The 25,058-nt window shown below is 73.9% G+C and overlaps 5 protein-coding genes across 11 annotated transcripts; 2 read left to right on the top strand and 3 right to left on the bottom strand.

Moving 5' to 3' along the window:
• The first annotated feature begins 994 nt into the window (after positions 1-994).
• KHK (ketohexokinase) lies at positions 995-3,731 on the top strand. Of its 5 annotated transcripts, none has more exons than XM_082048160.1 (8): positions 995-1,219; positions 1,289-1,405; positions 1,497-1,631; positions 2,501-2,573; positions 2,645-2,740; positions 3,174-3,262; positions 3,332-3,489; positions 3,600-3,731. In XM_082048160.1, the coding sequence occupies exons 1-8, from the start codon at positions 1,092-1,094 to the stop codon at positions 3,683-3,685; spliced, it is 882 nt and encodes a 293-aa protein (XP_081904286.1). In that variant the 5' UTR covers positions 995-1,091; the 3' UTR covers positions 3,686-3,731. The 5 variants fall into 5 exon arrangements, with proteins under 5 accessions (XP_081904286.1, XP_081904289.1, XP_081904288.1 ...); XM_082048159.1 differs by having other exon boundaries at positions 1,001-1,219; positions 2,645-2,791; XM_082048162.1 differs by lacking the exon at positions 1,497-1,631 and having other exon boundaries at positions 1,000-1,219; positions 2,645-2,791.
• Positions 3,732-3,823: 92 nt separating this feature from the next.
• Positions 3,824-6,119, bottom strand: CGREF1 (cell growth regulator with EF-hand domain 1). 2 transcript variants are annotated; one of them, XM_082048165.1, is made up of 6 exons: positions 6,006-6,119; positions 5,461-5,551; positions 5,031-5,102; positions 4,761-4,831; positions 4,554-4,675; positions 3,824-4,472 (listed from the first exon to the last, which is right to left on the bottom strand). In XM_082048165.1, the coding sequence occupies exons 2-6, from the start codon at positions 5,535-5,537 to the stop codon at positions 3,993-3,995; spliced, it is 822 nt and encodes a 273-aa protein (XP_081904291.1). In that variant the 5' UTR covers positions 5,538-5,551; positions 6,006-6,119; the 3' UTR covers positions 3,824-3,992. The 2 variants fall into 2 exon arrangements, with proteins under 2 accessions (XP_081904291.1, XP_081904290.1); XM_082048164.1 differs by lacking the exon at positions 6,006-6,119 and having other exon boundaries at positions 3,825-4,472; positions 5,461-5,918.
• Positions 6,120-6,554: 435 nt separating this feature from the next.
• Positions 6,555-9,134, bottom strand: PREB (prolactin regulatory element binding). The gene is made up of 9 exons (XM_082049895.1): positions 8,957-9,134; positions 8,615-8,807; positions 8,225-8,436; positions 7,990-8,070; positions 7,800-7,924; positions 7,454-7,627; positions 7,315-7,387; positions 7,046-7,205; positions 6,555-6,954 (listed from the first exon to the last, which is right to left on the bottom strand). Exons 1-9 carry the CDS (start codon positions 9,089-9,091, stop codon positions 6,860-6,862), a joined length of 1,248 nt encoding a protein of 415 aa, XP_081906021.1. The 5' UTR covers positions 9,092-9,134; the 3' UTR covers positions 6,555-6,859.
• A 3,683-nt stretch (positions 9,135-12,817) lies between these two features.
• On the bottom strand, positions 12,818-19,367 carry SLC5A6 (solute carrier family 5 member 6). Of its 2 annotated transcripts, none has more exons than XM_082048379.1 (16): positions 19,227-19,367; positions 16,313-16,791; positions 15,865-15,930; positions 15,738-15,789; positions 15,580-15,647; positions 15,261-15,415; positions 14,937-15,077; positions 14,740-14,863; positions 14,562-14,650; positions 14,375-14,487; positions 14,239-14,306; positions 14,077-14,163; positions 13,820-13,995; positions 13,609-13,712; positions 13,426-13,547; positions 12,818-13,340 (listed from the first exon to the last, which is right to left on the bottom strand). In XM_082048379.1, the coding sequence occupies exons 2-16, from the start codon at positions 16,640-16,642 to the stop codon at positions 13,194-13,196; spliced, it is 1,842 nt and encodes a 613-aa protein (XP_081904505.1). In that variant the 5' UTR covers positions 16,643-16,791; positions 19,227-19,367; the 3' UTR covers positions 12,818-13,193. The 2 variants fall into 2 exon arrangements, with proteins under 2 accessions (XP_081904505.1, XP_081904506.1); XM_082048380.1 differs by lacking the exon at positions 19,227-19,367 and adding an exon at positions 18,728-18,830.
• ATRAID (all-trans retinoic acid induced differentiation factor) lies at positions 17,940-23,302 on the top strand (the record flags this gene model as incomplete). The annotated part of the gene is made up of 8 exons (XM_082048994.1): positions 17,940-18,073; positions 18,869-19,574; positions 19,772-19,902; positions 20,290-20,361; positions 21,769-21,840; positions 22,685-22,806; positions 22,898-22,998; positions 23,084-23,302. 8 exons carry the CDS (start codon positions 17,940-17,942, stop codon positions 23,186-23,188), a joined length of 1,443 nt encoding a protein of 480 aa, XP_081905120.1. The 3' UTR covers positions 23,189-23,302.
• Between the last annotated feature and the right edge of the window lie 1,756 nt (positions 23,303-25,058).

The following is a 25,058-nucleotide window of genomic DNA, read 5'->3' as shown; positions in this document are numbered from 1 at the left end:
CCTAAACCCGCACCCCGACCTGCACCTAAACCTGCACCCCCACCTGCACCTAAACCTGCACCCTGACCTGTACCTAAACCTGCACCCTGACCTGCACCTAAACCTGCACCCCGACCTGCACCTAAACCTGCACCCCGACCTGTACCTAAACCTGCACCCTGACCTGTACCTAAACCTGCACCCTGACCTGCACCTAAACCTGCACCCTGACCTGTACCTAAACCTGCACCCTGACCTGCACCTAAACCTGCACCCCGACCTGTACCTAAACCTGCACCCCGACCTGTACCTAAACCCGCACCCCAACCTGTACCTAAACCCGCACCCCGACCTGTACCTAAACCTGCACCTCAACCTTTACTTAAACCTGCACCCCAACCTGCACCTAAACCTGCACCCCGACCTGCACCTAAACCTGCACCCCGACCTGCACCCTGAGCTGCACCTAAACCTGCACCCCAGTGTGCATCCCGCAGTGACGGTTCCTTCCGGGCTCTCCCGTGGTGACGGGACACGGGCCCTCCACCGCGGGTCGACCCCCCCGGTCTCCCCCCGCCGCGGCCTCACGCTCGGGACCCGCGGGGGGCCCGGCCTCGGGAGTGAGCGCGGGGAGTGCGGGAGGTGTGCCCGGGGGTGTGCGCGGGGGCTGTACACGGGGGGTGTGCCCGGGGGTGTGCGCGGGGGCTGTACACGGGGGGGTGTGCCCGGGGGGTGTGCCCGTGGGGTGTACGCGGGGGCTGTACACGGGGGGTGTGCCCGTGGGTTGTACGCGGGGGCTGTACACGGGGGGTGTGCCCGGGGGTGCGCACGGGAGTGTGCTCGGGGGTGCGCACGGGGCTGCACGGGGGTTGTGCCCCGGCTGTGCCACCGCGCGTACCCGCGGTAACCGCGTCCGCTGCCCGGGAGCGCGTGCCGCCACGCACGCTCCGCACGAGGCTTCCGCGCGTGCGCGCGGTGCGGCGAGAGGGCGGGGCCAGGAGGGCGGGGCCGCGCCCTTCCCCGCCCCTCTCGCGGACTCTGATTGGCCGCGTTCTGGGGGGCGTGGCTGGGGCGTGGCGGGCGGTGCCGGTGCCGAGCGGAGCGCGTCCAGCATGGCAGCGGCCGCCCGGCGGGACCCCGGAGCCCCCGGCGGGGAGAAGCGGATCATGTGCGTGGGGCTGGTGTGTCTGGACATCATCAGCGTGGTGGAGGCGTTCCCGGCCGAGGACTCGGACACCAGGTACCGCGGCCGGCCCGGGCACTCCCGGTGCTGGTCCCGGTCCCAGCGCCCACGTCCCGCGCGTTGCAGGTGCGTGTCGCAGCGGTGGCAGCGCGGCGGGAACGCTTCCAACTCCTGCACGGTGCTGGCGCTGCTGGGAGCCCCCTGCGCCTTCATGGGCTCGCTGGCCCCCGGACACGCCGCCGAGTAAGTGGGGCGCGGTGGGGCTGCCGGTGGGGTCCCAGGGCCGCCCCCCCTGACGCTCCCTCCGGCCCCTCCGCGTCTTTCCTGCCGGCAGCTTCGTCCTGGACGACCTGCGGCGCTACGGGGTGGACGTGGGGCACACGGTGCCGCAGCCCGGCGGTTCCCTGCCCACCTCTGTCGTCATCGCCAGCACCAGCCGCGGCACCCGCACCATCCTGCACGCCCACGGGTGCGTGGCGCCCCTCACCCTGCTCTCTGTCCCCCAAGTTTCATTACGGCGGATTTCCAGCGCCGTGGCGTGGATGTGACGCATGTGGCCTGGCAGCCCTGTGGGGACGTGCCCTGCGCTTGCTGCATTGTCAGTGCCGCCAGTGGCTCCCGGACCATCGTGCTCTATGACACGTAAGGGCATCAGCCCCGGCCCAATTGCCCGGTGGGCAGCGCTCGGCCGGGCCGGCTCGGGGCTGCGGCCCCATCTCTGCCTTTGCCCTGGCTGAGCCGGGCGCCTGGGGCTGCTCCCTGCGCCCCGGGGCTCCCACACAGCTCAGCCCGGCAGAGGCTCCAGCCCAGCGCTGCCTGCCGGGGGGTCCAGCGTGCCAGATTGGGTGATTCCCCGTAATTCTGCACACACAATCGCTGCCAATCGTCCTCAATCACCCCCTGTGCCATGGCCGTGATTGGCGGTGGCATCCCTGCGTGGCCACGCGCTCCGGTGTGCGGGACAGCCAGTGTGTCCCTGCGCGGACGCCCAGCATCGCGTGCGGCAGCTGCCCGGTGCCCAGGACTCTGTTCCCTCGGCCGTGCCGGTGCCGCAGGGCGGCTGTGGCCCTTGCCCTGGCAGAGCGCCGGCCGCACTCACGCGGGTGGATGGTGGAAGGGACTGTTGGGCACCACCAGCCCCTGCGGCCCCAGCAGCTCCAGCCTGGTCGCCCTTTGAGTTCATCTCAGGGTCCAGTGGCACCATCATTAATGATTCACCCGGCGGTGCCACCCCGGGCACTGCCCTTTGCCCCCGCCGGGTGCCGGGCTGGGGTCACCCGAGGCCGCCCCGCGCCGCAGCTGGGGGTGCCCCCGCCCCGCCTGACCGCCGCCCTGCAGGAACCTGCCCGACGTGACAGCCCGCGACTTCGAGCGGGTCGACCTCTCCCAGTACAAGTGGATCCACTGGGAGGTGAGCGCGGCGCTGGGGACCCCGGCGGGGGGCGCCCCGGGGCAGCCGGTGCCAGGCGCTGCCGCCCGCAGGCGCGGAACGCGGAGGAGCAGGCGGCGATGATCCGGCGGGTGGAGCGGCACAACCGGGCCCTGCCGGCGGGCGAACGCGTCCGCATCTCGGTGGAGGTGGAGAAGCCGCGGGAGGAGCTGCTGCCGCTGCTGGGCCTGGGACATGTGGTGCGGGGCGGGGCCGGGATACGGACAGACGGACGGGGCGGGGCTACCGGCCGGGGGCGGGACCGCCGCCAGGCGGGGCTATGAAAAGGGCGGGGCTACCGGCCGGGAGGCCGGAGGGGGGCGGCAGCGGGGCTGGGGGGGCAGTTGGGGGCACAGTTTGGGGCACCGGGGCCTGGGAGGGTGCAGGGGTGGGGGCCGGGGTCAGGATGTGGGGGGCACAGTCGGGGTGCAGTGGTGTGTTGAGGTGGGGGTTGCAGCTGGAACACTGGGGTGCAGTTGGGATACTGGGGGGTGCAGTTGTGCTGTGTGGTTGAGGCCCAGTGGGTGTTGGGGTCTGGCGGTGCCGAGGGGTGTCACCCTCATGGCGGCCCCTGTCCTGCAGGTGTTCATCAGCAAGGACCTGGCCCAGCACTTCGGGTACCGCTCGGCCCCCGAGGCGCTGCGGGGGCTGCACGGCCGCGTCCAGCCAGGGTAGGGGGCACAGGGGCGCGGGTTGGGGGTACACGGCTGTGCCGCACACCCACCACACCGACCCCCCAGGGCCACGCTGATCTGCGCCTGGGCCGAGGAGGGGGCTGACGCCGTGGGGCCCAGCGGGGAGCTGGTGCACTCGGACGCCTTCCCCCCAGAGACCCTCGTGGACACACTGGGGGCCGGGGACACCTTCAACGCCGCCGTCATCTTCGCGCTCTCAGCAGGTGGGCACAGCCCGGCCTGGGCACGGCACAGCCTGGCACAGCCCAGCCTGGGCACGGCAATGGCACAGCCTGGCACAGCCCGGCGCGGCTGACGGGTGCCCGTTCCCCAGGGAGGAGCCTGCAGGACGCCCTCACCTTTGGCTGCCAGGTTGCGGGCAAGAAGTGTGGGATCCAGGGCTACGACGGCATCGTCTGAGCCGGGCGCCCCGCGCCAGGACACGCCCCGGGGCACAGCACCCCCTGCCGCACCAGCACCCCCTGCCGCCAATAAACCCCGCACTGCCTCCCGCAGCCCGGCTGTGCCCGGCCCCCGGCCAGGGGCTGCACTGACCGCAGCCGGGTGAGGGCAGCAATGTATTTCTCCGTCCCACCACGTTACAGGGGTAACCGCGCAGTGCCGACCTCACCATCCTCCCCAGCCCTGCCGCAGGACGGGGGGGCACAGGGACCCCCCCTGCTGTGTGCCCTGAGGCTGGCACAGCCCTGCCCACAGCTCCCACCGCCTACCCCTCCCCGGGGTCCTCCCAGACGAGGGCTGCCTCCCCCGCGGGGCTTCCGGGGGCTTCCTCTGCCTCGGTGGTTGCAGCGTTGGGGGCTGCCAGCTCAGACACATCAGCCACCTCCCCGGCTCCGGCATCGGGGACTCCAGCCTCGGGGGCTTCCTCTGCCTCGACGGCTTCAGCATCAGGGGCTTCCAGCTCAGGGACACCTTCCGCCCCCAGGGCTGCAGCATCGCGGGCTCCAGCCGGGCGGGCTGCCTGCCCCTCTGCCGGGCCATGCCCTGGGCCCTCCACCCCCATGTCCCCACCATGTGCCTCTGCATCCCCCCCAGCTGCAGCCCCAGCCCCGGCCAGCAGGTCCCCAGGGAGCTGCCCCGGGGGTCCCTGTCCCTGACCCGGGGAGAGCAGCAGCTCGGGGGGGTCGAGCAGCCCGTCCCTGCTCAGGTCCTGCCTCTCCAGGGCTCGGTCCACCAGCGCGGCCACCTGCGGGAATGGGGTGGGACAGAGTGAGGGTCAGGCCTGGGGGCTCCGTGGGGTGCAAGGAGACATCTCTGTGGGACCCACCACATCAGGGTCCGGCCGCCCCCCGTCCTGTGCCAGCACCGCTCCCAGCAGCTGCAGCAGCTCCAGCCCATCCAGGTGCCTGCTCCGGTCGTGGTCGTGCAGCACGAAGAGGTAGAGCAGGGCTGTGGGGCACGGGGCGCTGTGGGGCTGGGGGGCCATATCACTGTCCCCGTGGGACCCCTGGCCCCCACCGCCGCATGGCCTTACCCTGCTCCCGTGTCATGGCCTCTGCATCCCGCTCCGGTGGCCCCAGGCTCCGCACCGCGCTCCGCAGCAGCCTGGGGGCAGCCGGGCTGGGGGTGGGCACACACTGCCCCGCCCCTGCCCCACAGCCGCCCTGCCCTATAGCTGTCCCCAGGACCACCCTGCCACCCAGCCAGCTGGGCACAGCCTGTGCCCTGAACCCCCTGACGTGCAGCCCCCGGTCCAGGGCTGCCGCACCGGTGCCGTGGGGCTCCCCAAGGGACTGGGACTCACGGCAGTGCGGGCGGCTCCGGGCTCAGCGGGTCAGCACCAGGATCCAGCCTCGGGGCGGTGGGAGCCTCAGGCCTGGCCAGGAGAGGAGGGGTCATCTGTGCCCCTGAATGGGGGACAGGGAGGGGTGGGGGACAGGGAGGGGTGGGGGCTGCCCGCCCCAGCCTGGCCTGATGTCCCCACAGTGCCCCACAGCACATCCCCTCCACCCAGGACCCCCACAGCCCAGCGCAGCCCATGTGCTCTTGAGCCCTGTCCTTGACCAAGACCATGCTCTCCACAGACCCCCGCGCCCACCTGCAGCCGTGTGTCCCCCATGTCTGTGCCCTCCACCTGCACCCATGCACCCCATCTGTGCCTGTGCACCCGCACCCATGTACCTCGCTCACACCCGCACCACCCCATACCTGTGCACACCCCCACAGCCCCGTACCTGTGCCCCCCAGCCCTGGGGGCCGCCTGCACCGCCGGCACCAGCAGCAGCATCAGGGCCACCAGCAGGTTCCTCATCCCGCGACCTCGGGCTGCAGCCGAGCAAGAGCAGCAGGGTGACGGGGGGGCAAGGAGCCCGGCACTTGGAACGGGGCAGGGGGCCGGGGGCTCTTCACGAGGCGCTCCCACACTCGGTCACGGCTCCATCCAGCTGTCCTGGAGCCCCTGCCAGCCCTGCCCGCACCCCGCTGCACCCGCCTTCGCACTCGCGGCAGGTTCCCCGCCGGCCCCCGCCGTGCCCCGGGTGGGCGGGAGCTCCGGGGAGCGTCCAGCGCGACGGGGACACGCTGGCACCGGCGGGACGGCGGCTGCACGGGGAGCGCGCGGTGCGGGACGCGGTGCGGGACGCGGTGCGGGACGCGGTGCGGGACGCGGTGCGGGACGCGGTGCGGGACGCGGTGCGGGACGCGGTGCGGGCACTGGACACTCGATGCGCACCTCCCACCCAAACAGCCCCCCCATCCGGTGTCCCCGGTGTCCACTCACCCGGCCTCGGTGTCACGTCTCGGTGCCGCCCGCCCCGCCCTGGGCCACGTAGCCAACACACCCCCCCACCCCAGCACCAGTGCCGACACCAACACCGGGCGCGATACTCCTCGCCGAGCCCCGCCCCGCCGGTCCTGCCCTGCCCGGGGGCTCGGCCCCGACCCGCGGCGGCTCCGCCCGCGCCCGCCGGCAGCGCAGGGGTTAACCGGCACCCGGCGCCTGCCCGCCACAAAGATGGCCGCCGGCACCACACACGCCCGCTCCTGGGCGGTGCCAGCGGCGAGCGGAGCCACACTGGGGAGGCGGGGCCTTCCCCGGGGGGGCGGGGCCACGGCTGGGGCGGAGCTGCTGCCGGTGCCGGCGCTGTCCCCGCCCCGGCGCCTCACGGAGCGGCTCGTGGCCCCGTTCGTCATCACCTCCGAGCACAGCGACGGCTGCAGCAGCGGGAGGGGCCGCTGCTGGGGTGGGGGCTGCGGGCACGACCCTGCCCAGCCCGAGTGAACCCAGCGGCTGCAGTGAACCCGGAGCAGCGGGGCCACCCCCGATCCCGGCACAGATGAACGGCGCTGCCCTCGCACTCCAGATTTAATGGCAGCAGCTGGGGGAGGGCCGGCAGGACCCCCTCCCCGGGGCCAGCCCCACAGCACAGCCACCGCGGTCCTGCCGGGCTGGGCCCCGCACAGCCCCCGGGCCCCTCGTCTGCCCCCCGAGTGCCAGCGGGGTGGCAGGGCCAGGCCCTCTGCTTCACAGTCTGCTGGGGGGCTGGGGCACAGCCCGGCCTGGGGGGCTGTCCCGGCGCTGGGGGTCCAGTCCTGACGCTGGGGGGTCCAGTCCTGACGCTGGGGGTCAGGGGACTACAGGAAGCCCGGGAAGGCGAGCTGCAGCAGCAGGATGGTGGCCACGATGAGCCCGGCGCAGAGCAGTAGCAGCAGCCAGACAGGGAGGGAGCCTGCGGGGGACAGAGGGGTGAGGACAGCGCCACGGCGCCTGCTCCCCCGGGTTTGGGGGTGGCGGTGGGCACCCCAGCCCCCGGCACCTACGTCGGCTGGGGAGCAGGTGCAGTTTGCAGCGGCTGTCGACGGCCACGCTGAGCAGGGCGGCCTCGTTCCCCGCCAGCAGCTCCCGCCCGCGCTGGCTCTCGGGGACGAAGGCCACGTCTGTCACCACGATGCCATGCGCTTCCTTCACGTAGTACAGCCTCTGTGGGGCAGGGAGGGGTGTTCCGAGTCAGCCCAGCCCTGGGGGACACGGGGGCTGTCCCTGCATCCCCCCACCCAGCCGGTCGCTCCCCGGGGACCCCACAGCTCACCTGCAGCGAGAAGGCGATGTGGATGGCGACAGAGCCCGTCACCGTGCCCAGCCCCAGGAAGGTGCCCGAGTCACTGCGGGGGAAGGACAGTGAGCGGGGGCTGGCGCAGCCCCCCCATGCCCACCTGGCCCCGGGGTACCTGACGGAGAGGCAGGAGATCACCTCGGTGCCACAGGGCCGCGTCAGCAGTGGCAGGAAGCTCTTCCCATCCCACTTGGTCAGGTAGCAGGGCGGGGGGCGGCGCTCCCGCTTGTGGGGGACCTGCACCGTGTAGAGCCGCAGGGCCCCGGCATTGTCCTCCACGGCCCCGAACCTGCACCGGGGAGCACAGGGCGCATCACTCCCCCTGCCAGCACCAGAGCTGCTCCTTCCCCCACCCAGGGGCTCCCTCCCCACAGCAGGGCTGGGAAATGCTTCGGTGGGCCCCAGACTACGTGTTCGGTCTGTGGGGCAGCCCATCCCCAGCCCCCCAGCCTGGCCCTCACCGGCAGGCCTGGTAGCGGTACGCCTTGTCGGGAATGCCAGGCAGGTTCTCGTTCCAGCGCAGCCCCGTCACCAGCTGGTCCTGCTGCCACACGCAGCACTGGAAGTCCCGTCCTGCCGTCACCACCTGCACAGAGCGCGGGTGTCCAGGGACAGCTCTCCCCGCAGGGCCAGGAGCCACCCGACGCTCACCTTGTTGTCAGGGCCCAGCGCGATATCTTCAATCTCCCCGTCATGGGCTTTAAACTCCAGCGTCTTCTTCATGCTGGGGAACTGCAAGAGCAGAGCAGGAGCTGGAGCTGTGCCCCGGGCCAGGGTCCCCAGCAGCCCCAGGTCCCGGCCAGGCGCAGCACCCGCGGTCGCTCAGGGAAGGCGTCAGGAAGACACAGGCACAGGGTTGCCCGTGCTCGGCTCCCGCCATGCCCACCTCCCAGAGGCGGAGGAAGCCATCGGCCCCGCCGGTGACGAGCAGCGAGCCGTCGGCGTTGAAGCGAACAGCCTTCTGCAGGGCGTCGGGGCTGAAATCCGTGCGGACGCTGTGCAGGCTCTCCACCGTCACCTCGCTCGCCTGGCGCTGCGTGCCGCTCTGCCCCGCGGGGCTGGGCCCTCTCCGCTTCCGCGGCCCCTTGTCCCCGCTGCCTGCGGCGGGCAGACACGGGGCCCTGACACGCCTCCCCGGCCCCGCGCAGGCAGAGCTGGGCCCGGGGCAGGCGGGAGGGCCCCGCGGCACTGCCCCATCTCCAACGCACCCCGCAGCCCGTCCAGCCCCCCCCAGGGCAGGCGCTGTCCCGCCGCCCCCGGCAGAGCGGGCCCTCACCGTTCCGGCCGGCGGAGCCGCTCGGGGCCTCGGGCTGCAGGCTGAAGCGCAGGATGTGGCAGCTGGCGTCCTGCCCCGCCGCGATGATGTCGCCGGCCAGCGCCATGGTCATGGTGGCGCGGGTCTCGGTGTCGTGCGAGTGCAGCAGGGACGCGCTGAGCTGCCCCCCGATCTGCTCCAGCTGCAGGAAGTGCTGCGGGACACGGCCGGGGCTCAGCGCCCGCGACCGGCCCCGCCCGGGACCCCCGCCCGCGGCCCCGGGACCCCCCGCAGCGCCCGCCCGGGGACCGGGCCCCGGGCCCCGACCCCCCCCGGCCCCCGCCCGCGCCCCGCGCAGCGCACCACGCCATTGCGGATGCCGGTCTTGGCGGCGCCGCCGCCGCCGGCGGTGATGGCGAGCGGGCGGCGCGGGTGCAGCCGCACGGTGTAGAGCGGGAACGGCGCCCGGTACAGCTCTGCCGGCCGCCGCGGCGCCATGGCTGCGCCGCACACGTCAGCGCGTCACCGCGCGCTGCGTCACCGCGCCGCCACGTCCTCGCTGCGCCCCGCCCCCTGCCGCGCAGAGCCCCGCCCCTGCGGTACAGAGCCCCGCCCCCTGCCCCACAGAGCCACGCCCCTGTCTCACAGAGCACCGCCCCCTGCCGCACAGAGCCCCGCCCCCTCAGGCACCGTCCCCCGAACTCCTGGGTCCCGCCCCCGCCGCCCCGGCCCCGCCCCTGCCAGCCTGGCCCCGCCCCCGCGCGGTGCGCGCAGAGGGAGCGCGGGCGGGGAGCGGCGCGGTCGTGCGTGTCCGTGGGTCCTGCAGTGCCGACCCCCGCACACCCTTCTGCAGTGCGGCAGCACCCACACACCCTCGCGAGGCCGCGGGGACCCCCGTGTGCCCGCATGGAGGGCTGGGGGCTGCCCCACTCATGTGCCAGTCCCCGGGCAGCAGGACATCCGTGTCCCGTGGGGCCGCTCGTGGCCGGACTAGGTTCATCTGGGTCAGGCACTCCCCTGGCACTGTGGTCACCCGTGGGCACACTGCCCCCGGTCCCATCACCCACGGCCGCTGGGAGCAGCTCTGCAGCCCCAGAGGAGCAGCCCCAGAGGAGCACCCCTGCAGCCCACCCCACCAGCCCGGCCCTCGGGGATCCTCACCCGCTGCCCGGCTGGGAGGGGGTGCTGGGTGCCCCAGGCTCCCGGTGTGCGGGGGCTGGAGCCAGCGACAGGCGTGGGGCAGCACCCAGGGGTCCCCTGCAGCTCATGCCAGGGGGCGGCGGGTGCGGGAACCCCCCGGGCTGGGCCTGTCGGTGCAGGCGGCTGCACCAGCACGGGGCTGTGACCCCACGGGCAGGGCCTGGGGCGCATGGGCTGTGTGTGGGGACAGGGCACGGTGTGACCCGTGCGAGCGCTGTGCCCGGAGTGCCCTGTGCCCGCGGTGCCCTGTGCCCGCGGTGCCCTGTGCCCGGAGTGCCCGGTGCCCGCAGTGCCCTGTGCCCGCAGTGCCCTGTGCCCGCGGTGCCCTGTGCCCGGAGTGCCCTGTGCCCGCAGTGCCCTGTGCCTACGGTGCCCAGTGTCTGCAGTGCCCTGTGTCCGCAGTGCCCTGTGCCCGTGGTGCCCTGTGCCCGCAGTGCCCTGTGCCTACGGTGCCCAGTGTCTGCAGTGCCCTGTGTCTGCAGTGCCCTGTGCCCGCGGTGCCCTGTGCCCGCGGTGCCCGGTGCCCGCAGTGCCCTGTGCCCGCGGTGCCCTGTGCCCGCAGTGCCCTGTGCCCGCGGTGCCCGGTGCCCGCGGTGCCCGGTGCCTGCAGCGCCCTGCCCGGGGCCCAGCGGCTCCCGTGGTGCCGGGGCCGCGCTGTGGGTGAGCGGGGTGCCGTGGGCGGCCGCGGCCCGGGGGAGGCTCCGGCTGGGACAGCCCAGATCCTCCTGCTCATCCCGCGGTGCCAAGGAGGGGGAGGCGAGACGCCCGCCCAGGCGGGGCCGCGGGCCGAGCCGGGAGGCAGCGGGGGACGCAGCAGCGCTCCCCGGGGCGCCCCGACCCACCGGCACTTGGTGGGGCCGAGGAGCGGGCAGGGGCGCGGGCAGCGGCTGCCGGGGGGTCCGGCATGGCCGAGAGCGCGGGGGCAGGCGCTGGCGGGGGGTGCAGAGCGGGGCCGGCCGAGCACGGCTGCCCCCCGCCCATCGCTGCCCCCGGCTCCCGGGGCCGGAGGGGTCCGTGCAGCCCCACACGAGCCCCCCGGCGCTGCCGGGGAGTGGGCGCAGGCAGCACCCCACGGCCTCCCTCTGGCAAGCAGGGAAGCCCCCCAGCAGGACAGGTAAGGAGCTGGAGCGTGGGAGCGGGACCCCACGGACCCCACGTGCGGTGGCACCGGGAGCCCAGGGACAGGCCTGCCACCCCTCGCCCCGCTGCAGCAGAGGCAGCTGGCGCAGGGAGCCCAGGGCTGCCATGAGGAGGGGGCTGCTATGAGGAGGGGGCGCACACCGGGCAGCACCAGCCCACCCCGTGCTGGTGCAGGATTGAGCCCGGTGCTGTGCAGCTGGGGGTCAGACACCCCGTGGGTCTGGGTCCTGGGTTCCCTGCGCTCCCCAGGGACAGGCGGCATTGCGGAGGACGGGCGCTGTCCCGTCCGTTCTGGGGGGGACTGCCGGCCCCAGCCTCCGCCGCGGGTGCTGTGCGCCCGGCCGGCTCAGACCCCTTGCCGCAGGGCCCCCCGGGGCCGCCGTGCCCCCGGAGCGCGGCGCGGGAGCGGGGCCGGGTGCGGGCGCTGCGCCGCGCCTTCCTGTCGCTGCAGGCGGCGCTGCCCGCCGTGCCCCCCGCACCAGGCTCTCCCGCTGGACGTCCTCGCCCTGGCCACCAGCTACATCGCCCAGCTCAGCCACGCGCTGGGCCGCGGGCCCCCCCCGCCAGCGCCCTCCTGCCCGCCCCGCAGACACCCGCTCCTGCGCCCCATGGAGGTGAGACCAGAGCGCCCCTGCCCCGGGGCGCAGCTCCCGAGCACCACACCCCGGGCCGCCCCTTGCGCAGCACCCAGTCCCTGGGTCCCCCATTGTCCCCTGTGCGTGCCAGCAGCCAGCCCCCGGGTCCCCAGTGCACGATGGGGCTGGTCCCTGGTGTCCCCAGCACATGACGGAGCTGGTCCCTGGTGTTCCCAGCGCACTATGGGGCTGGTCCCTGGGGTCCGCAACACACGATGGGGCTGGTCCCTGGTGTCCCCAGCACATGATGGAGCTGGTCCCTGGTGTCCCCAGCGCGCTATGGGGCTGGTCCCTGGGGTCCGCAACGCACGATGAGGCTGGTCCCTCGGGTCCCCAGTGCACCCCAGCAGCCGTTCCCTCAAATCACGGCCAAGGGACCCCAGCGTGCCCCGCGCACACCAGCAGTTGGTCCCTGGGTCCCCCGTCCCCAGGCGTGGGGCACCGGCAGCAGCAGGACAGGGACCACCCTCCCAGCCCCGGCCCCTCACTCTCTCTTGCAGAAATGGCCGATGCGCTCCCGCCTCTACACCAGCCCTTGGGGGGGGACCCGTTTCTGCCCCCCCCGGGGCAGCCGCCAGCACACAGGCCCGGGGAACAGCAGGCTGGCAATGGGGGACAGCCCCCCCTGACCCCCGGGGTGCCCACCGGAGCCCCTACAGCACAGGGACACCGTGCCCCGGGGAGGACTGGGGGCAGCAGCCAGGGCGGGGGGGCCGGTGCCAAGGGGGTTTGCACCCCAAACCCGCACAGGGGTCCCGAGCTCCGCGGGCAGGGGGATCCCAGCCCCTGTCCTGCCCTGGGCGCAGCCGTGGGGGCAGGACCCCCCGGGACAGGGGGTGGGCAGGGGCGGGTGAGGGGGTGCACACCCCACACTGCTCACGGGGCTGGGGGCGCCCGGCTCCATCCGCAGCAGTAAACCCGCAGCCACCCCCCCGCCTCCTGCCTCGGCTACACCGGGGCTGCGGGACGGGCCCCCGGACCCCCACCCCGTGCCCCGCGCCGGGTGGGGAGAAGGGGTGTTGGGGGCCCTGTGCCCCCCAGCCCCGGAGCAGCTGCTCCCCGGCCGGGCCCCCCCGCCGGCCCCGCGCCTTGGGAAGGGGGCCAGGGCCAAGGCTGCGGCCGTAAATCTCCGCGGCTGGCGGGGCTCCCGTGCCGGGACAGCAGGGCCCTGGGGGACGGGGCCACGTCCCACGGGCTCCTGGGGGACAGTGGGGGGCTGTGTGGGGCTGGCCCCCGGGCTCCCAACACCTGCGCTCCAGAACCGTTTATTGGGGGACAACAAACACAGAGGGGGGTGACAAGGGCCGGGGGGCGCTCGGCGCCCTGGGGGTGTGGGGGGCCCTGGCCCGGGAGTGGGGCGTAAGGCACATGGCCAGGCCAGGGGCAGCGGCGGCATCCCGGCCTGGGGGCGACAGCACCGCTCCCATCGCCCCACAGCCGTGGTCCCAGAGCCACCTGGGCGGGGGCAGGCAGCCCCCCGGCAGGGACCCAGCCCCTCCCGGTTATTTGGTGCTCCTCGGTTATTTGGTGCTCCTCGGCCATGCCCCAGGGCGGGTCCTGGCCCCCTGGCCGGGGGGCGCTGGGGAAGGGCTCGGGGGGCGGCCGGGACCCCCGTGCCGGGGGGCTCAGAAGGAGGTCTCCTGCAGGGCGTAGGCGGGGGCGCCGGCCGCGCGGATGTAGCCCTGTCCCTCCTCCTCCTCCCGCTGCCCGTTGTGGGGCAGCCTGTTGGCCACCCCGTTGCTCTTCACCACAGCATCTGCATGGTTGGTGTCCTGCGGGGACAGAGCGGGGGCAGCAGGAGCACGGGGGGGAACGACGCCACGTGTCCCCCCCGGGTGCGGGTTCCGGGCCCCTCACCTGTGCCGGGAAGGCCACCCCGCAGCACAGCCGCTGCCGGTACTTGCGGGGCAGGCAGCAGAGCAGGCGCGGCAGCACGGGGTAGATGGTGCGGGGATCCACGGCCGCGGCCGGCGTGGGGCCTGCGGGCAGAGCGGGGGTGAGCGGCAGCGGGGCCCCCCCGGCCCCCCCAGCTGCACTCACCGGTGATCAGGCTGACCAGGAGCCCCACCAGGATGACGGTGGTGGAGTTGTGGGCGCTGTACCACAGGTAGGACAGGCTGTAGAACTTCCGCAGCCCCCTGGGGCTGCACGAGAGGGGGTGAGGGGGGAAGAGCTGGGGGCACGGGGCAGACGGGGCACAGAGCAGTGCCCCCCACCCCGTCCCACGGCCCCGAGCCCCCCGTCCGCTCACCTGTGGGGCGCTGGCGTGGGGGCCAGCAGAGTGGTGGCCAGGGCGGTGGTGAGGTTGCCCACGGGGGTCAGTGTGGTGCTGTTGGGTGGGGGGGCCGCCCCCGCGCTGCTCACCAGGCTGCCGATGCCCACCCAGAAGGCCATGGCCAGGCCCGCCAGCAGCCCCACGACGGCGCCCTGCACCGGGGAGGAGGGACCCGCTGACCGCCGGCCCTGACCCGCGGGGCCACGTCCCCGGCCGGGCGGGGGGACACTCACCGTGGGGTTGGCGCAGGGGAAGAACATGCCCAGGCAGAAGAGCCCCAGGAGCGGCCCCCCCACCATGCCGAAGATGCTGATGGCCGCCTGCGGGGACACGGCCCTCAGCACCGGCGCCTCACCGGGAACCGGAGCCGGGGGGTCCCGCGCCCCCGCCCCTACCTGCAGCACAGGGCCCAGCATGGAGGACACGTAGGCCATCCCCAGGCACAGCAGTCCGTACCCGAGAGCTGGGAGAGCAGGGGGTCACGGCGGCTCTGGGCACCCCCAGCGCCGCCCCCGCGCAGCCCCCGCTCACCCAGCAGCTTGGAGAACAGCGTGGCCCGCGACTCCGACAGCCCGGGGCAGTGCGGCCGCACCAGGTCCTCCATCGTCACCGTGGCCAGAGAGTTGAAGGCGGAGGAGATGGTGCTGCAGGGGAGAGGGAGCAGGAGAGCGAGGGGGCTCGGTGGGACCCCCCCCCCGCCCCGGGGACAGCGGCTCACCTGAGGGACCCGCTGAAGAGGCAGGCGACGAAGAGCCCGGGCAGCCCCGGCAGGTCCCGCAGCACGTCCATCACGAAGTACAGCACCAGCTGGGGAAGGGGTCAGCGCCGCGGGGTGGGGGCCGGGGGAGCGGGGTCCGGCCCCGCGGGCTGCGGGAGGGGACGGGCTCAGGACCCACCTGGTCGGGGGAGCTGGGGCGCTGGGGCAGCGGGTGCTCCCGGTCGTACACGAACATGACGAGGCCGGTGAGGCAGCTGAGGCAGAGCGCGATCTGCTGGCACGGGAACACGGCGTAGCAGGAGCTGCGGGCGGGCAGGCGTCAGGGCCGGCGGCGGGGCCCCCCGGCGTGGTGACCCCGGCCCCGGCCCCACTCACAGCTTGGCCTCGCGCTCGCTGCGGGCGCTCAGGTAGCGCTGCACCTGCGCCTGGTTCACCCCGTACAGCGACAGCATCATGAACACGCCGCCCACCGCCAGCGTCCAGAACGTGTGCCGCTCAAACGGGTCGGGGTTCAGGCTGCGGAGAGGCACCGGGGGTCACGGCGCCGGGTCCTCACCGGCACCCCACAGCACAGGAAAGGGGTGGCGGGAATGGCCCCGTTTGCTGCGCCAGGGTCCCCCTCCTCCATCCTGGGCACCTCCCAGCCGCCCCGCGTGTCCCCACGGCGTGACGTGGGGCGCAGCAGGGCAGGGCGCTCACTCGATGCCGCAGATCTTGCCCTCCTGCTCGGCCAGGCGCCAGACGCGGGCCATGCCGCCCACCCGCCGGGCGCCCACCACGATGACGGCCAGCTGCCCCGCGAACATCACCAGCGTCTGGAACACGTCGGTCCAGATCACGGCCTTCAGCCCGCCCTGCGGAGGCACGGCGCCCGTCACCGTGGCACGGGGGGCACGGCGCCCGTCACCGTGGCACGGGGGGGCACGGTGCTCGTCACCGCGGCAGGGACACGGGTGTCCCTGGGCAGGGCAGTGGGGGGGACGCGGGTGACCCCGGGCAGGCGCGGCGCAGGACTCACCAGCGTGGTGTACAGCGTGCAGACCAGCCCCATGGTGAGCACCGCGCTCCAGAGGTCAAAGCCCGTCACTGAAAGCAGCAGAGGCTGTTACCGAGTGGGGGGCGGGGGCAGCCCCCCCGCAGGACAGGGCTCCCAGCCCCCAGCTCCCGTCCCCTCACCTGCGTTGAGGGCCAGCGCGGGCGCGTACAGCACCACCCCCATGTAGATGACCTGCGGGGAGAGCAGCGCTGCAGCCGTGCACGGCCCCCCCAGCATCCCACGCCCCGGGCCCCCCACCCCACTCACCATCTGGAAGATGAAGGTGATGGTGCCGAACACCCGCACCGTCTTGTTGAAGCGCAGCTCCAGGTACTGCGGGGGAGACACATCCGTGCACTGTCCCCCCAGGTCCTGAGCGGGGGGACGTCCCCTGTGTCCCCCATGTCCCCCCCACGGCAGCAGGGATGCAGGGGGGGCCGGCAGCCCTGCCCCGGCACCGCGGGGACATGACGGGGCCAGCCAGCGCTGCCGGGGAGAGGTGCCCGGGGGCGACGGGGCACTGGGGAGCCGGATAGGAGCCTTGATGGGGCAGGGCAGGCTGGGCGCCGGACACCGGCACAGGGCAGCGAGGGACGGGAGCCAAGCCCCCCCAGGGGCCGTCAGCTCGTCCCCTGAGGCCACGTGCCCCGCTGTGCGTCCCACCGGGCGCTGGGCTCCACGTGTCCCCCCGTCCCCCAGGGACGACCCCGCTCACCTCATTGGTGCTGGTGAGGCGCAGGCGGTAGAAGATGGGGATGAAGATGTGAGCCGGGATGAGCAGCCCCAGGAAGTAGGAGCAGCCGAGGAACCAGTACTCGGTGCCGAAGCGGTAGATCTCGCCCGGCGCGCCCAGGATGGCCACGGCCGACTGGAAGGTGGCCAGCAGGGACAGGGCGACGGGCAGGCAGCCCATGTTGCGGTTGGCCAGGAGGAACTCCTGCACCGTGCGCTGCCGGTCCCCGCTCAGCGCGTAGAACAGCCCGATGGCCAACGACAGCACCAGCAGCAGCGCGAAGATGCTGTAGTCAATCACCGTGAACTCCATGGCCAGACGCTCCTCTCGCTGCCGCTCCGCCGGAGCCGCCGCTGCCCGGCCGCCCTCCCCGGCTGCGCCCCGCCGGCCTCATGGGCACGGCGAGCCCTGGCGGCGCCCCCGGCCGCGCGGCCCGGCCGGCATCTCCCCGGCGCTCAGAGCTGTGGGAGGAGGGTCGGGTGTCAGCGCCGGGCGGGTACGTGAGGAGCTGCACCTTTTATACCGCAGGGACCTTCGCTCGCTCTGCTCAGCCTGCAGGACCCACTGCGGGGGGGCAGGCCGGAGGAGGACCGTGCATTTAACCCCTCTCTTCCTTCTGGGCTGGGCTCGGCACCCACGCCCCAGGTGACCCGACCTGCCCCCGCCAAGGGAAACGTGCGCCTCTTCCAAAGAGCACCGAAGCCGCGGTTGCAAAAACAGTCCCACCCAGGACCCCGGCAGCACCGGCCCTGCCAGCCCCACGCGGCTCTGCCAAGCCCGCAGGACTGGCCCCTCCGCTGCCAAACCCAACACCCCCGCCCCCGGTGCGGGACGGCGCTGCCAAGCCCCGCAGCACCGGCCCTGCCGCAGCCAAACACAACACAACCCAACCGCCCCGGCACCGCGCAGCCCCGCCAAGCCCGGCAGAGCCGCCCCCGGTGCCGGAGCCCCACCAAGCCCGGCACAACCGCCCCGGCCCTGGCGCCAGGAAAGCATCCCCACAGCAGCCCACCCAGCAGGACCGGCCCCACCGGCAGCCCCTGGCCCCTTAGAACCCACAGACGGGGCTGGGAGGACAGACGGACACGCAGCGGAGCCTGGGCTGTGCTGGTGAGGAGGTGCAGGAGGAGCCCGGCGCTGCTGGCCCAGCTGAGCAGAGGCTGGACAGGGTGACCCCCGCCACATGCGCCCACACAGCCAGAGATGGATGGACAGACCGATGCGGACTGACAGCCCCAGAGGCTCTGGGCAGCACGAGCTGGAGCTGAGGCCCGAGCTCCCCTGCCCCACTCACAGGTGTATCCTCAGGGCCCCCGAGCCTCTGCCCCAGCCCCGGCAGAGCAGGAGGGGGCACTGGGCAGCCCCAGCAGTGGGGCAGGGAGGGGGCATGAACAGAGACCCCCCTCTGCCCCCACCAGCGGGCACGGGGCTGCGGGGGGCAGGGAGCCAGGAGTGGCGAGTGCCAGGGAACGGTGGATGCTGAAGGGGCAGGGGGTGCAGGATGCGGGGGAACCCCACGCCGGCACACCTGGGGGGCAGCGGGCTGCCATGGAGCAGCACATGGCGCAGGGAGGATGAGGCGGGGGGCTGGCACTGTGATCCCGGAGGAATGTCTGCCCGGGCATACCGGGGGAGATTAGGGCTCTGCCTGCGCAGCACGGCCTGCCCGAGCCTGCCCGCCGCGGGGCCGCCACCGGGGCCCGGGCCAGCGCGGGGCCCCACGGCGGCGGCGGAGGGAAGGGGGTGAGAGGGCAGCGCCTCCCGCCGCGCACGCACCGTCCCTGTCCTGGCTGTCCCCACCCCACGCGGCGCAGCTCCCGGCCAGGGTCCAAGGTCGCCCCGCCGCATTCCTCCGTGGAGACCAAACACGGGCGGGCAGCGCCGCGGCCCCGACGGCCCCTCCCGCAGCCCAAGGTTCCCGCACCCCCGGCGTCCCTGGGGCGCTGCTGCCTCCGGCCTCGGCGAGCCCCGCTGCCCCCGGCCCAAGGCCCCGCTGCCCCCGCCCCTCAGATCCCCGTGTGCCCGACCCAAGTCTCCACCCTCCAAAGCTCAGTGTCCCCGGGCTGCGGCCGCGCTCCGCCGGCCCCGGGTGCCCGGGCTGCGGCCCCGCCCCCCTGTCCCCCGCCGTTACTGTCTCGTCCCCGCTGCCCCCAGCCCGAGGTCCGGCTCCCCGGTCCCCGCGGGTCCCCCGTGTCCCCAGCCCAGCTCCCTGTCCCCGCTGTCCCCAGTGACCCAGCCCGGGCCCGGCTCCCCGGTGCCGCCGGTGTTGCCCGAGGGCGAAGCGGGACCGGCGGCCGCAGGACAAGCCCCGGCCTCAGCGTGTGGTCCGAGCCCGGCGGGGCCGCTCCCGGGCGGGCCGTGACCTTGAGGGCCCGGCGGCCCCGGTGCGACACTCACCGGCGGCGGCGGCGACCGGTGCGGCAGAGCTCGGCCCACGTGCCGCCCGCCCGCCGCCGGCGCGCCCTGATGACGCGCCGAGGGGCCCGCGCTGCCCTCACCGCCGCTTCCGCCCGGCCCCGCGCCCCGCGATGGCGTCAGCGGCCACGGGGAGCCCCGGTGGGGTGGGCGGTGCCGCCCCCGCCCCGGTCCCGCTCCCGCTCCGCTGCCCCGGGCGGGTCACCGCGCCCCGGCGTCCCCTCGCTGCGGGGGACCAGAGGGCGCCGGTCCCGCCCCGCGGTGCGGGTGTCGCGCTCCCGCCCTGCGCCCGCCCGACCACGCCGGGTCTCCCGGGGCCCCGCCCGGCGAAGGGCCCGGCCGCGCCCTGTCCCCGCGCGGGTCGGCGTTCCCGTCCCGGGGCTCACCGCCTCCTGCCCCCGCCCCTGGCCGGTGCTCCCGGCCCCTCCCGCTGGGGCTGCCCCGGCCGTGCCGCTGCCGGGACTGCCCGGTTGCTCCCTACCCGCTCCCGCCGGCCGGGCCGGGGCCGAGGCGCTGGCAGCGGGCGGTGCGGCAGGGCACGGCATGGCACGGTGCGGCACGGCCCCCGCCGCTGCTCCGGGACAGGCGGGGAGCGCCCGGTGGCCCCGGGCCGTGCCGTGGGGTCCGGGAGCGTCCCGCTCCCGTCCGGTCTCTCGGGCGGCGCCGGCCGCTGCTCCCCGCCCTTCCCGCCAGGGGGCGCCCTCGCAGCGGGCGGGCCCGGAAGAGCCGGGGGGCGGGGGTGCCCGGGCTCTGCGGGGCCATGGGCGGATCGGCGCTCCTGCCGCTGCTGCCGCTGCTGCTGCTGCCCGGGGCCGCCGGCGGAGCGGCGGTGAGCGGCGGGACCGGGCACAGCGGGGAGCGGGGGTGCCCGGGACCGGGGGGCGGGGGTGCCCGGGGCGGGGATGCCCGGGGTCGGAGGTGCCCAGGTCGGGGGCCCCGGGGGGGGCCTCGGGGGTCGGTGAGTGCCGGGGTGGGGGGTGCTCGTGCGGGTGCCGGCACTGCCCGAGCCCCGCCGGACACCCCCAGGTGTGCGGGCTCTGCCCGGGGCCGCCGCGGAACGACTCGGTCGTGTCCCGGTACTGCGCGTCCCGGGCCGGTGCCGAGAGCGACGGACGGTGCTGCCGGGAGCGGGGCGCCCGCCCGGAGCGGCTGCTCGGGTACGGGGCGGCGCGGGGGGGCTGGGGGGCACGGGAGGGGTGCACGGGTTGGGGTGCAGAGGGTGTTGGGGGCCACACGATGGGGGTGTGAGAGAGCGCCTGGCACAGGGGGGCGACAGGGCAGGTGTTGGGGGACACGGGGGGGTCAGGGGAATGCGGGGAGGGGGTGTGCGGGGTGGGGGACTCATGGGATGGGGGCGCACAGGGCAGAGGGTGTGTGGGTGGGGGACACGCAGGATGGGGGTGCGCAGGGTGGGGGACACGCAGGATGGGGGTGCGCAGGGTGGGGACACGTGGGATGGGGGTGCGCAGGGTGGGGACACGTGGGATGGGGGTGTGGGGTGCCGGGCACACTGACATCCCTCTCCCACTGCTGCCCCCTCCCAGGCTGGACCTGGGCAACTGCTCCCTGCGCAGCCTCCCCCCGGCGCTGGCTGAGGCCGCGGCCACCGTCGTCCTGTGAGTCCACGGGCCCCCTCGTGCTCCTCCCACTCCCCACAAGGGGCAGGGAGAGGGGTCTGGGGTGGGTCGGGTGGGACCCCCCCCAACGGGCCCCTGGGCCAGCGCAGCCCCGAGTCGCCCGTCCCCATGCCCCTGTCCCCCAGCGCCCCGCTGTCCCCAGGCCCTGTGGCACCCCGCTCCCCAGGGGACACCAGCCGCTCCCCATCGTGTTGGACACCCACGGCAGTCCCCAGTCACTGGAAAAGGGAAACGTCACCCCCAGGGGCAACAGGGGGGACTCTGTGCCTGGTCAGAGCACCGAGTGGATCCTCCTGGAGGCTCTGCCAGCGCACGTGGTGGCAGGGAGGTGACAGCCAGCACGGCTCCACCAAGGGCCAACCGTGCCTGACCAGCCTGGTGACAACAGAGGGACCGTGTGGGCAGACGGGAGAGGAGCAACTGGTGTCCTGTCTTGACGTCTGCAAGGCTTTGGGCCTCGCTAGGCTGGGGAGAGATGAGGTTAACAGATGGGCTGTCCCATGGACACGGAGCTGGCCGCACGCCGCGTCCACGCAGGGTCAGGGCAACCGGTGTCAGTCCAGGCTGGGTGGAGGGTAAGAGATCGGCCATGTGCGCTGGCAGCCCAGAACCCACCCGTGTCCTGGGCTGCGTCCCCAGCCCCGGGAGCAGCAGGTTTGGGGGATCCTGCCCCTCTGCCCCGCTCTGGTGAGACCCCCCTGCAGTGCTGGTCCAGCTCTGGGGACAGCACAGGACACACACGGAGCTGCTGGAGAGGGGCCAGAGCAGCCCCAGCAATGACCCGAGGCTGGGACAGCTCTGCTGGGGACAGGTGAGAGAGCTGGGGGGTTCAGCTGGAGGAGAGAAGCTCCGGGGAGACCTCAGTGCACCTTTCAGTGCTTAAAAGGGGCCCATGAGAAAGATGGGGACAGACTTCTGAGCAGGGCCTGTTGTGACAGGACAAGGGTGATGGTTTTAAACTAAAAGAGGGTGGATTTAGATCAGATATGAGGAAGAAGTTCTTCACTGGTGAGGTGCTGGCCCAGGCTGCCCAGGCAGCTGTGGATGCCCCGTCCCCGGGAGTGTTCAAGGCCAGGCTGGACAGGGAGCTCAGCAATGTGGTCTGGTGGAAGGTGTCCCTGCACATGCCAGGGTGCTTGGAATTACATGACCTTTAAGGGTCCCTTCCAACTCAAACCACTCTGCAATACCATCCCAGAGGTTCCTTGTCCCTTCCCTGGGGCTGTTGTCCCTGCTGAGGGGCAGCCTGGCCCCAGGTGGTGATGCCGTGTGCAGAGGAGACCCCCACCCTGTTCCACAGCCCGGGGCCCTGCTGGGGCTGGTGCTGTTTGTGGGCAGCCGGGGCAGTGGCGGGTGAGGGTCCGCATGCCCCGTGTGTGCTTGCAGGGACCTGACAGACAACCCGCTGACAGCCCTCCCCAACGGCTCCTTCCTGGGCTTCACCCAGCTGCAGTGCCTGTGAGTACCAGGGGGCGTGGGGGCAGGCGCTGAGCCACGCCCCAGCGCGGTGCGGGTGCTGAGCCCCGCTCCTCGGTGCTGAGCCACGCCCCAGCGCGGTGCGGGTGCTGAGCCCCGCTCCTCGGTGCTGAGCCACGCCCCAGCGCGGTGCGGGTGCTGAGCCCCGCTCCTCGGTGCTGAGCCACGCCCCAGCGCGGTGCGGGTGCTGAGCTCTGCGCTCTGTCCCCAGCGCGGTGCGGGTGCTGAGCTCCGCTCCTCAGTGCTGAGCTCTGTCCCCAGCGCGGTGCGGGTGCTGAGCTCTGCGCTCTGTCCCCAGCGCGGTGCGGGTGCTGAGCTCCGCTCCTCAGTGCTGAGCTCTGTCCCCAGCGCGGTGCGGGTGCTGAGCTCTGCGCTCTGTCCCCAGCGCGGTGCTGAGCTCTGCGCTCTGTCCCCAGCGCGGTGCGGGTGCTGAGCTCTGTCCCCCGCGCGGTGCTGAGCTCTGCGCTCTGTCCCCAGTGCGGTGCGGGCAGTGAACTCTGTCCCCAGCGCGGTGCGGGTGCTGAGCTCCGCTCCTCAGTGCTGAGCTCTGTCCCCAGCGCGGTGCGGGTGCTGAGCTCTGTGCTCTGTCCCCAGCGCGGTGCGGGTGCTGAGCTCTGTCCCCAGCGCGGTGCTGAGCTCTGCGCTCTGTCCCCAGCGCGGTGCGGGTGCTGAGCTCTGTCCCCAGCGCGGTGCTGAGCTCTGCGCTCTGTCCCCAGCGCGGTGCTGAGCTCTGTCCCCAGCGCGGTGCTGAGCTCTGCGCTCTGTCCCCAGCGCGGTGCTGAGCTCTGTCCCCAGCGCGGTGCTGAGCTCTGCGCTCTGTCCCCAGCGCGGTGCCGCTGTCGCTGCAGTGCCCGGGCGGGAGCGGCGCCTGGGAGGAGGTGACGGCGAGCGGGGGCAGCCGGCTGTGCCGGGGCCAGCGGAACCTCTGCAACAGCTCCGGGGAGCTCGGTACGGGGGCGGTGGGGCTGGCGCTGGGTGCCGTGGGGCTGGCGCGGGGTGGCCCTGGCCGGTCCCCGTGACCCCAGCTGTGCCCCGCCAGCCTGGCCGTGCCCTGAGAACGCCGCCTGTGCCCCGGCCGGCCCCGGCCTCGCCCAGTGCCTGTGCAGCAGCCCCTTCCACGGGTACAAGTGCCTGCGGGAGGTGAGCGCCCGCGGGCCGGGATCCCCGTCCCCGAGTGTCCCCCGGGCGCGGGGGGACGGCGCTGCTCACAGCTGCCTCCCCGCAGGGCGCGTTCCCCGTGCTGCTGTTCTGCGGGATCCTGGGAGCCGTCACGCTGTCCCTGTCCGTGCTGCTGTGGGGCACCCAGCGCCGGAAAGCCAAGACCCCCTGAGCGGGGACGGGGTGCCTGTGCTGCGGCGGGGGGGCTGGGGGTGCTGGGCGCTCTGTGCCCCCGCGGCTGCCTCACCGCGGGGGGGCTGGGGACGAATAAAGCCCGCAGCATCCTGTCCGTGTGTGTCCGTGTGTCTGTCTGACTCCTGGGGGGGAGGGACCTTCCAGGCAGCTTTGGGGACCCCTCCGCGGGGGTGGGGGCGCCGCCTGCCCCCCCCGCGCTGCCGGGGAGGAGCCCCCGGAGCCCCGGCCCGAACCCGCGGGGGCGGGGGGAGCCGCAGCGGGGCCGGATCGCCAATGCGCGGGGCCGGGGGCGGGGCCATGCAGATCAGACCCCGCGCGGCATGACGGGAGCTCCCCGCGCCACGACAACACCGCCCGCGGGCGTGCGCGAGCGCCGCGTGGGCGCCGCGTGCGGGCGAGACGCGGGGCGCGGGCCGGGGCGTCGCGCGGGCCGTGCGCGGGTGTCGGCGCGGGGTGTCCGTGTGGTGGGGGTGTGCGGGGCGGCGCGGGGCGGCGCGGGCGCGGGTGCTGGGCATACTTACCTGGCAGGGGAGACACCATGATCAGGCAGGTGGTTTTCCCAGGGCGAGGCTCATCCCTTGCACTCCGGGTGTGCTGACCCCTGCGATTTCCCCAAATGCGGGAAACTCGACTGCATAATTTGTGGTAGTGGGGGACTGCGTTCGCGCTCTCCCCTGGCAATTGTTGTTCAAAAACAGAGCTCGGATCGCAGAACGGGGACAACGAGGGTACGTGGGGCTCACGCGTGTCCCCGGTCCGTGGTGCCGCAGCCGTGCGGGACCCAGCGCGTCACGAACCCCACAGGCGGCTCCTCTCCGTGCCGATTTCCACTTGGCTCGTTCCGCGGGTGTGAAATCACGGAAGCGCGTTCCCACCGGTGAACGCGGGCGCTGTGTCACCGCAGCGCCCTGTCCCGGCTGAGCCGCACGGCGAGAGCGAGAATCAGAAAGCGCTGGGCCGCACCGGCCAGAGCAGCCCGATGTACCGGAGCCTGACAGCGGCAGCTCCGCGGCGCGCGCACGCGGCGGAGCGGGACGGCCGCGGCGGGCGAGCTGGCGCGCGCCACGTCCCACCGAGCGAAGGGCCACGTGACCGCTGAGCGGCGGCGCGAAACGACAACGTGCCCGCTCAGGAAATCGGGTCAAGGGGCGACGGGGGCACCGGAGACCCCGCCGGACCCGATGCCAAAGCGGGAGTGCGGGAAAGAGCGCGGTGTGGAGACAACCTGTGCTGGATGCGTGGACTGAGCGGTGAAACGAAGGAATAACAGCAGGTGTGTGGGATGAAGGGCAAGAAGCGCGAACCGCGCGCACAGTCGGGTGGAGAGCGGCGGGAGAGCTGCCGCTCGCCCCTCGAACAGCGCCGGTGGCCGCCGGCTCGGGAGCGTTTCCCGGGACACGGCCCCGCACCGGCACTGCGCCGCAAACCCGCCGCAACATCCCGAGCGGCACCACGGAATACGACTCCAGCCGCTTTTTGTGCGGCCAGACTCCAGCTGAGCTCTGTTTTTGACCAGCGACGCCAGGGGAGAGCGCGAACGCAGTCCCCCACTACCACAAATTATGCAGTCGAGTTTCCCGCATTTGGGGAAATCGCAGGGGTCAGCACACCCGGAGTGCAAGGGATGAGCCTCGCCCTGGGAAAACCACCTGCCTGATCATGGTGTCTCCCCTGCCAGGTAAGTATGCCCCGCACCCGCGCCCGCGCCGCCCCACGCCGCCCCGCACACCCCCACCACACGGACACCCCGCACCGACACCTGCGCACGGCCCGCGCGACGCCCCGCCCCGCGCCCCGCGTCTCGCCCGCACGCGGCGCCCACGCGGCGCTCGCGCACGCCCGTGGGC

Source organism: Streptopelia decaocto (assembly GCF_964273445.1).
Source record: "Streptopelia decaocto genome assembly, chromosome: 3".
Taxonomy (NCBI): domain Eukaryota; kingdom Metazoa; phylum Chordata; class Aves; order Columbiformes; family Columbidae; genus Streptopelia; species Streptopelia decaocto.
The sequence above is the reverse complement of the archived record's forward strand: the minus strand, read 5'-3'. Positions and strand labels throughout refer to the sequence as shown.